This window comes from Austrofundulus limnaeus, unplaced genomic scaffold (assembly GCF_001266775.1).
Source record: "Austrofundulus limnaeus strain Quisiro unplaced genomic scaffold, Austrofundulus_limnaeus-1.0 Scaffold69, whole genome shotgun sequence".
In the NCBI taxonomy this organism is placed as follows: Eukaryota; Metazoa; Chordata; class Actinopteri; order Cyprinodontiformes; family Rivulidae; genus Austrofundulus; species Austrofundulus limnaeus.
The window spans coordinates 401,508-411,486 of record NW_013952471.1 but is presented as its reverse complement, the minus strand read 5'-3'; the positions used below and the strand labels follow the sequence as shown (position 1 = coordinate 411,486).

General features: G+C 40.3%; 1 protein-coding gene across 2 annotated transcripts in view; it reads right to left on the bottom strand.

Annotated features, from left to right (window-relative positions):
• Positions 1 to 430: 430 nt before the first annotated feature.
• LOC106518975 (RNA polymerase II elongation factor ELL2) overlaps positions 431 to 9,979 on the bottom strand; it is a 33,498-nt gene continuing 23,949 nt past the window's right edge. The window contains exons 4-12 of one of the 2 annotated variants that reach the window (XM_014010426.1): positions 9,224 to 9,387; positions 5,168 to 5,412; positions 3,797 to 3,921; positions 3,037 to 3,139; positions 2,319 to 2,805; positions 1,547 to 1,598; positions 1,176 to 1,347; positions 1,044 to 1,088; positions 431 to 800 (exon numbers count right to left, since the gene is read on the bottom strand). In XM_014010426.1, the coding sequence (XP_013865880.1) occupies positions 690 to 800; positions 1,044 to 1,088; positions 1,176 to 1,347; positions 1,547 to 1,598; positions 2,319 to 2,805; positions 3,037 to 3,139; positions 3,797 to 3,921; positions 5,168 to 5,412; positions 9,224 to 9,387 (1,504 nt within the window). In that variant the 3' untranslated portion in view covers positions 431 to 689. Of the gene's footprint in view, positions 801 to 1,043; positions 1,089 to 1,175; positions 1,348 to 1,529; positions 1,599 to 2,318; positions 2,806 to 3,036; positions 3,140 to 3,796; positions 3,922 to 5,167; positions 5,413 to 9,223; positions 9,388 to 9,979 lie in introns of those variants that run through there. The other variant, XM_014010427.1, reaches the window with a different exon arrangement.

Genomic DNA, 9,979 nt, shown 5'->3' with positions numbered 1-9,979 from the left:
CTCGTACGCACAACTTAATAACAAATCTGTGCGTACGAACCGTTCTTGCATGAGGCCCATTGCTTCCTGGATTGGCTTTTACTGGATCAAATATCTTTATTTTTCTTACTTCTATTGTTCTGCATCAAAAACTGTGGTTGAGCCCAATTTTTTTGACTTATGGAATTTGAATTATCTGCTTGTTGAAGTCAGTAAAAGAGACTCCAGAGGGAACAAGTGGAGTTCACAAATTATGTTCACTGTTTTAGACGAGGTCTAAATTTAAGCTTTCTGCAGAGGGTTAAATCTCTTATTTGTCATAACACAATCTTTGTATGAATTAAGTAGTTTTTAAAAATTTACACTGCTAAATAAAACTTTTTAGGATGATAAAAAATAAAGAAATATGAGGAAATGTCCATTAGCAAGCATCAAAAGTAATTTGAACAAGTTAAAATCTTTCATACATTTCCATCAAAACACCTTCCAATGATTTTTAACCTTTTATAAGTTACTTTTTTAGATTTCCCTTCGACCTTCCAAAAACCAAAACAAAATAAGAACAGTGGGAAGTTCAGATCAGAATCAATGACTGATATTAGAGCTCCTCGGTCCAAGCAGAAGCCCTCGACAGGAGCAGTTCTCCAGGTAAAAACTTTGCTCTTGTATCTAAAGTGGACAGTTTCAGATAACGATCTGGACGGAAGATGCTACGAGGAGGTTTTAGAGAGATCATAGTCCAGGATGAGCTGTTTAATGTACGACAGTTTTCCATGAAGATACTCGCAGCGTTTCTTTTCCTCCCTGTAGCTCGGAAACTTCTGTGGAAAGAAGAGACGCTTTGTCAGTAAAATATTTCCTGTTAGGACACGGGGAGTTGTTTTAAGTCGGCAGCAGTTTTTCTCAGAACTGAGCGTGTTCAAGGAGCCATCTACAACWTATAAGATACTGATTGCTCATAAWTTTTCCACAGAGCCCCCAAAACAACTGAATTATCACTTGTTTTAAATGTATTTGTCTAAAATGAATGAGGAAAAAAGCATATTTGACGACTTCACTGTTACCTTTCGATACTTCTTGTACTTTTCAAGTATTTGGTCTTCCATTAACTGAAGAAAACGAAGCACAAATCAACAAAATTAAGACAAAAATCATCGCCCTGAACTCCATATTTGAGTGATTTTTAGATACATTACCTTGTATTCTCGCGTTCCCGGGGACAGACTCTTGATCTTTGACCCCAGCTGAACAAATATGTGAGTTATGGCGGCAATTCTTGAATGGAGGTCCTTGTACTCATCGTACTCGGCACAGAAATCCTCCTGGTACCGCTGACGTTGATCCAAACTCGTTACGCTGCTGTACGCGCTGCAAAGACACACAGTCGGGGATTATGTAACCTGGGATTAGATAGATATCAACAAAGTGACTTTTCTTTTTGTGCACTATTTTAGTCGGACACAAGATGGCAGCACAGAGCCACAATGTTCACGTCCACAGTAAATGTTAGGGATTTAAAGCGGAGACGCTACAAAGATTAGCTACTTTACATGGTGTTTACTCTTACAGCACGTAATCCGGCTTCTCCTCAGAGGCCACAGCAGTTGGGATGTCAGGATCTGGAGCAAGCACACGAGATTAAAGAGAAAAATTAAGTTGAGCTGAGTCAGTGCAGTCAGTGGCACAGAGCTTAGCTGCTGTCTGAATATTCAGCTGTGTGTTTTTCTTTCCCCTGCTGCCACCCCCAATCACACACACACACACACACACACACACACACACACACACAAGAGCCACATGGTGGGAGTTAGTGAGTGTTCCCGCACGCCGCCCCAGCTCAGACTGGATAAGAGCCTGTTGGTGTCGGGGGACCCGGCCCACCGCTGGAGCTGTTGTTGAGTCAGTCAGCCACACAAGACTGAGAGGACTCAGGAGGGCGAGGTGAGAGGGAGCGAACGCCGCCAGGCTTCTGAGACCATAACACACAAATACAGACTGGGCTGCTGGTTAAAACTCAGAGCCACCTCCAGGCCTCTGAGGTCCTCTGTTTGTGTGTGTGGTTAAACCGGTTTTATACTCGCAGCTGGAGAGAGGAACAACAGCTCTGACACACAACAACAAAAAGGCTGCGGGAGACGTGTGATCACTAAAACGTGACGTGATAATATCACATCAAATCCAGAAAAGAAAACGTTGAAATGTTAATTTCAATTTGATCTTAATTTGATTTAGGTTTTTTTGTTGTATGTTGAATTTATGTTGTTTTGATTTAAATGAATAAACTTTATAAATAAATAAAGGAAAAAGGCACAGAAAAAAAGAAACAAATGTAACCTTACTGTCAACWTTCTCTGGATTCTGCTTGTGATCAGGACTGGACTTAATCCACTCAGTGTCCTTGTCGTCTTTTAACCTCTCCCGCTCCTTGTCCTTGTGCTTTTTAGACTTCTTCTTTCGGTGCTGGTTGTTGGCGAGGTTCCTCTGTGCGCAGTCAGAGTCGCAGGCAGGCAGCTGGAGGACGTTTGTTTTAGACTCCGGCTCCTTGCTGTCAGAAACGGGTCGGTCAGAGGGGCTGTGGAGTCTGTGCGTAACAGGAAAGCCACCGTGGGCTCCGGGGGGGCCGCACCGGGCGTCAGTGTGGCTCTGCGTCCTTTGAGGTTCAGAGTTTGAGTGGAAACTGGGGCTGAGAGTCGGCGCTGCGTGACTCTGAACTTCTTTGTTGTGGACGAGTCCTTTTTCCACTGACTGACGCTGTGACCTCTGGTCTGTTAGTTTCTGTCTCTTCATGGCGAGTCTTTCCTGCGAGTCCAATGACACAGACCGTTTCTGAAACACGAAGGAGCCAAAAACAGACAAACCGCAACATTTACTCCCAAAATATTTTCATTTGAACAACTTAATTATTCTTTTAAAGTCTTAGAAACCTCAAGTCACTTCATTTAGCCTCAGATGGAGATGAGAATAAAACCAAAGCATTTACAGAAAACAAACTGGAACATCAATTTCCCCAAAGATTAGTCATTTTTGTCTATACGGACAAACAAAACAAGAACTTACCACAGAAATGCTTTTTGCAATACTTTGATCTTCTGACATCTTTGTTACTGACAAACGTGTTTCAGTGTTTCTGGGTTGATTGGTGATGTGAGGCTGCAGCTTCCTGTTAAACAACAAAAACAGTTATTTATGAATGCACATCGCCCACTATCTCTAATAATAAAGTTTTAAAAAAAGATCCCCAACAATCTGGAGTTTGGTGTCCAACAAACTTTAGCTCAGTGTCTGTCAAACATTCATGTGTTTGCTGAAGTTGATTAATGGTAGTGGCCATTTTGGATCCGAATGACTCCAAATCTTAATGAGTTGTAGATGTTCATGTACAGATTAATTCGTTAAAATCTGTCCAGTAGTACATCAGATATTCTGTTGACAGAGAAGTCGACACACGCAAACATGACTACTCAGCTTTAACATTACAATGAGACGTACAAATAAAAAATACAGTTTCTGTGGACATTAAAAACTTTTAAGTTTATTCCTCAAAAMTCATGTGGATTTACAGAAGACCGACTAAAGCTGGAAAGTAGAACACCTCAGGCACGGACTGAACAGAAAAAAAATTAAAGAAGGAGGACGAGAGGAATAACGAGGATGACACACGCCTGAAGCTGAAAGAAGCGATAAATAGTGTTTCTAAAACTAATAACTCATTTGTCATTTAAGTCGTCTCAGTCTTTAATGAAAAATCAACCAAAAAGAAGAAAAGTGCTTACGAGTGAAAAGGAGTTAAAAAAAGTAACTGATGTATTCACGTCACCTGGCCAACAGCCTGCTGATCAGCAGTTTGTCCTCCTCGCTGTAGCCCAGCCAGTCCCTCTGCACCTCCTTGTACAGCTCATCCTTCAGCAGGTAGCTGCTGTCTTTGGGGTTCAGCTTGGCCACCTGAAAAATCACAGAACAGTTTGTTGGGGAAACATCTKGTCTTTCTGCTGCTGAAGACTTTCAAAAGCTTCATTAGATTCACTCGCTACACAGAGATGGACAAGAAGGATGCAGTAAAGAGGTTTTTTTTTTTCTGAGAGCAGCTGTTTGCATTCAGAAAGTCAATTTCTACAAAACCATAAAGGGGTTTTGCGTCATCGTGTCTTTTGTCAGCCAGACAACAACAAAACATTTTGCGATTTATGATCGTGTGAATGTAACAACAAGAACACAGAGTCCAGTCTGAGACGTTCTGAAAGTGGCACGTCTTCAGTCCTAGAAAGCGTTCTCTCCCTCTTTCCCTGCGCTTCATTTCCCATCAGAGAATATCAGGTTTTTATTCAGACTTTTAATTTGAAAACTGGTCCCTGAGGGCATCCATCTCTCTGCTGCCTCCTGACAGGACGGCCCGCCCAACAGCAAACATGATCTCTGAAGAGACCATWACTGCAGCGACCTAATTACACACACTCAATACCAAGCAGAAGTCTTGGAAAATACGCAGAGTTAAATACTAAACCATTATTGAGGATTTATTAAAAAAAACTGCACCTGAGAGTAACAGAAATGAAACTTTTCTGAACTTGATTAAATCACAGATGGTTCTGGTTATCACACACCACCTAAAGGCTCTGCTGTTTAGCAAAATCTCTCGTGAACCACTGGATGAAATTTAATGAAAATGAAAGTAATCATTGGGTGCACATTCAATATGGCTGCCACAGCCAAGTGAGCTTAGAAAACACAAAAAAGCCTGAAATTTTATCAATTTAGCAAACTTTAGCATCTTAGTCTAAACCTGATATTTGCAGGATTGATGTTCTCTGGTTTTCAAACAGCAAAGCAGATTTTTTATAAACGTACATTTATTTATTTTGGTTTGGTGTTTTAATGGAGAGTGTAAACACTGTTAGGTATGARGGCTGTTTAAAAACTACATTCAGTCAGGGTTCAGTGGGACTGGAAGCATTTTACAGAGTGTTAATGGTTGGAACGATGCTCATTTGCCTTATTGTTCAGTTACCGTATTTTTATCACAAAAACACAAACTACACAACCTGGTGTGTGGATGCAAACACGTTTTCATGTATTGTCTCTAAAATATAAACACATAAACAGAAGTGCCAGCTCATAGACGTTTTCTTTAATGTGTAAAAGCATGATTTGTGCACGTTATTTGTACAAACATTAAAGGAGATGTCTTTACCTCGTCCAGGACGGCGCTCAGCTCGGCCTTGTCCTTGGCTCCCGCTCTTTCTCTCTCCAGCCACAGAAGCAGCTCTGGTTTCCTGTACGGCTTCAGCGCCAGCAGGTGGACGATGCGCTCCTTCAGGGGCTTCTGAACCAGGGCGGCCGTGCTCTCCATCCTGCGGCTGTTGGTCGGCTGTTTATAGAAGTTATTTTCCGGAGCCGACACAGAAGCTGGTCTCTTCTGGTACTTCACACATTTACCTGAACACACAGGAAATGAAAATGATTTTTAGAGATGGGTGACGACAGACTGAGACAATTAAGAGCAGAGAATGTAACCCTAAAGGAGAATTGGCATTCCTCGAAGGAGTGTAAACTACCTGCAGGACAAAACATGAGACAAAACGGTCAGGTTTAGTCTCAATTTATCTGTTAGCACTCAGATCATGTATTTGAGAAGACTCTCAGCTACTACCACCCAAGTCTAAAATTTTCATTAAGTAAATCTTATATAGCCTATCTCATATCTAAAGAGACATTTAAGATACTGTATCTTGAACTGGAGTCTCCATACAACTTGATGACCAATCTAATGTTATTTATATTGGTCAGAATATAATTACAGATATCTTAAATAGATATTTTGCCTTGTCAAAATATATTAAGAGATGTTTATTTATTTGTTTCATTCATTCATAAGAACAAAACAATATGTACAGCATTAAAAAACAAAGTAAACCCTACCCTGAATTAAAAGGGTGCAGAGTGAAGGGAAAAAACTCTTATGTGTCCCTTATTTTCAAAAATCAACTTCAACAAACAAACAAGCTCAAGCTGGAAATATTTCAAAGTTTAAAAAATAAGTAAATAAAACAAAACAAAATTAAACTAAAACATTTTATTGTTTTATCTAGGGGTGTCCCGATCCGATATTGATATCGGATATCGGTCCGATATCAGCCAAAAAAACGAGTATCGGATTTTATCGGCCTGCATAAAACATGTCCGATATAAGCGCTCTGATATAAGCAGTTCAATCCAGCAGTTCACTGACTCCGCTCCAGTGTTTCTATCCAGCAGCTCTTGGATCCAGCATGCAGAGCTCACGTGATCACAACAACATGCTGCGCTAACAAGTTAGCAAGAATGTTGGCAGAACTTTCTATTTTCATCAGAAACAGAGTTGCAGCTAAGTGCAAAGTTGTCACGCACAAGTTTTCTGTTGGGGAACAGAAACGTGAACGTTTTAAACCGGAGCGACAACTACTCTCCACCCTGGCAGCAGCTTTGCTGTCGGTGGTTCTAAGCTGGCAGAAGCGAGGACAGCACGCTTACAGTTTTGACATCCCYTGGATTAGCTCTGGGATTGATGGACAGAAGAAAGGAGAGCGCAGCTTTTGTTTTGAAATATGAGCACGACATGATGAAAGCAGTGATAAAAACTGCTCCCTGCAGGAGAGAGAGGCTAATCTCCACATGATGCTCAGACTGTAGAAAGTGGAAATCCAGAGTAAGAAAGGTAGCTATCAATTTAAATAAGTGACTAACTCTTACTATTTACTTTTTGCTGTTGTTATTAGAGTGATGTTTAATCTGTTTACACACTTGTTTGAGTGAAGATTAAGTGCAATGATCACGTTGTTTTAGTTACAGTCAGTAAAACTGGAGCTGTGGACTCTTAACTTTGAACAGACAATAATGTGGGCTTTTGTTTTGTCCCCACCTTCAGTTTTTTCCACCATAAAGCAGCACCAGGCTGACAGGTAGTAAAACAATAACCTAAGTGATTTTGAATTGTTATTTTACACTTTAAAAGAACATTTTGTTTTTATTATGTTTTATTTTTCAGGGTATTATAATTTACTTTATTAAATTGTATAATGTTCTTCAGTTTAAAATGTATGTGATCCATTGGTTAAAAATAAATGGGTCAGTTTTTCTCATACCTACTCTTTTTCACTGTTTGACTTGATCAAGACTTTTCTAAGATTTTACATTACAAAATAGGTAAAAGTGTGTGACTTGTACTGTTATGGTAACGGGTCAATATCGGTATCGGACAATTCTCTAAGTTGTAATATCAGTATCGTATCGGAATTGAAAAAGTGGTATCGGGACATCCCTAGTTTTATCTGAAATAACTAATCAGTCTAATTTAGTCATAAAACAATTTCAGATTGATTTGATTTGATTTATTGATTTAACAGGAAAAGATTACTAAAAATCAAGCCTGACTCAGCATAATTGCTGTTTTACAGCAGGTTCCTGTTCTGCAGCGCATAAAACACTCAGAAATACAGCATCACAATCACATCATTATACACCATAAACACAAAGACAAACAAGCATACAAATTACTGGATTACTGGAATGTAAGAGTGGAGAAGCCAAATAAATGCAATATCAGCCTGCCATACAGTGAGCCAGTTGAACCCGCTGCTGCTGCGCTCATAGCAGAGAACGACCGTTACATTAGCAAGATAGATTTAAGACTGATCGAACATCCCCATCTTTTTATCATCTCAGTGGGTAACGATACATAAAAAACGTGTTTTTTCTCCGACAACTTGGGTGTGAAAAAACTACGGCTGTTAAAGTTTCACTCTGCGCGACGTGCAGCAGGAGGGAGGAGGAAATGATCCCGCGACACGACGGCAAGACGTGACTTTTCTACAGGGGAGGGGGAAATTTTGAGGATTTATTCTCTATACGTGTTTTAAAACGCCATATTTCTTCGTTTTCAGAATATTTTGAATAAATGGCCCTATGAAAAACTAAAGAAATAGTTTACCTGCCCGAATATGGGTTTTACCTGCCCCAGGCAGTCGGGCAACAGGTTTTGTCGAACCCCGACTACCACACCAAGTTTTAGCTCAATATCTGCAAATTTAACCGATCTATAGAAATTACCATGTTTGCTAAAGTCATCTGCAGTTCTTGTTTAGGTAGTTAAAAACTACGTACCATAAAGGCCATAAATTTGGTTAATATTAAGTCAGCACACAACATTGTCACGTATATCCAGGATGCATTTTAACAGTCAAACAGAAAGCAGGTTTCCTGCACCTGTCCCCKCATCTTTGACCTTCAAAGCTCAGATTAACCTGCAGCCGGATTAGCACAGAGAGGTAGCTTCAACTCAAACATGCCTCATCTGTTTGCAGAATGGATATATAAGCAATAATCAATCATATGTTTACATCCAAGTAAGAGAACAAACAAAATATTGTAAATGTGGCCTCTACTTCATTATATATAAGATAATATAAATGTATAATAGATTATGAGCGAGATGGGTGCTTTATCTAAAACTATGTTTCAGTAGAGACTCCTTTCAACATATACTGTATTTGCTTTGTCATCTTCAGCTTAAGATCTTAAGTTACACAAATGACGCAGTCTGAATTTGATCCAGATCAAGCAGAGTTTCAGCCTCCCAGGAGCTCCAGCCCTGACACAGAGGTCTAGACTGGGCAGAGAAAACCTGTTGTGTAACTACGACAAAAGGTTGGAGGAGGAACTGAGGACGCAGAGAAAGTAGCTGATTAATGAGCTGCGAAGCATCACCGCACACAAATATATTAGGTATTGCTTTTTAAAGATGTTTTTTAATCATTTCATTAAATTTTATACGTACAGCTGCCTGTCTTTTTGTGATCACAAATATTTAGCTGGTGAAAAACATAAGGTCCAAGTGGAAAAGTGTTTTATTTTAAATCAATTYTGGAAAAAAAAGAAGAACAACAGAAATCTTGGAGGCAGGTCTTGTTTAACCAACAAGCACGGCCTCCTCATCGGGTTTTATTACTCATCTCAAAATGAAAACGGCTGGTTTTTAGCTCCGAGCCATGAAAACAGCAATATTTTTCAAATACTCCCACTGCTTTTATTGGTCCTATTTTATTTCTATTTTTGTTTTTTTTATGACATCACTGGATCCACGAACAGTCTCCTGCCCCACCCTCTTTAAGAGTAAACTAATTTCCACTGTGAAATCTGCTGGTGAAGTTTATTTTGATGCTGGTTATTTTTCCCCACTGCCAGGGGGGCGGGGCTTTCTGTCTGATCTTACTGGGATGTGTGGCTCCAGGTTTGATCTCAATGGCCGAGCGGCTCCAGCTGTCCTTCTCCACCTGAGACATCCTCTCACGGGTCACCTGGTAGGAGTCGTCGGTGGCGCACACGGTGATCTTGTCCTGGATGCTGCCTTGACCTTCCAGCTGCTCGCGGCCGTCGCTGTGAAACAAAGAAACCAGCCAGGCGTTAAAGTTTGCTGCTTTCTGCTGACCTTACAGTAAACCCTGTAAAGATCTGGTCCTGTAGGCTAATAGTGTCCAACACAGCTTAACGGGGTTTTGTGCAGGAGTTCTTGACATGTGTTATGTCACGGGTTAGATTTAGCCCTGCGGCCTGGTCCAAACAGGACAGAGCTGGTGGAAAACCACCGGGATTACCTTGGCTCTGTCAGCATGCTTGCACAACATGGATCATCTTGAATAAAGGCAAATTGCTTCAAACATGAACCTGGAGTGCATGACTGCTTTAAGGAAGGATTTAGTGGAACCGTCAAATCCCATTTTTATTACTGCATATGAGAACTAAAAGCCTTCTATCCTCATTTATTCAATGTTAACTACATCTGTGGCCACCAACCAGCTTTTCTTTCTTATTCTTTAACTTTAAAAATACACGTGTGGACTGACTCAGACAGAGAGAACCTGCTCTCACGCTGCTGTCCTGTTTTTCTTGGCTTCTGCAAAAAAAAGAAAAAAGAAATTAAATTAAAACCCGGTAAACAGAATAGGGCTGCTACGATTAATCGATTAAT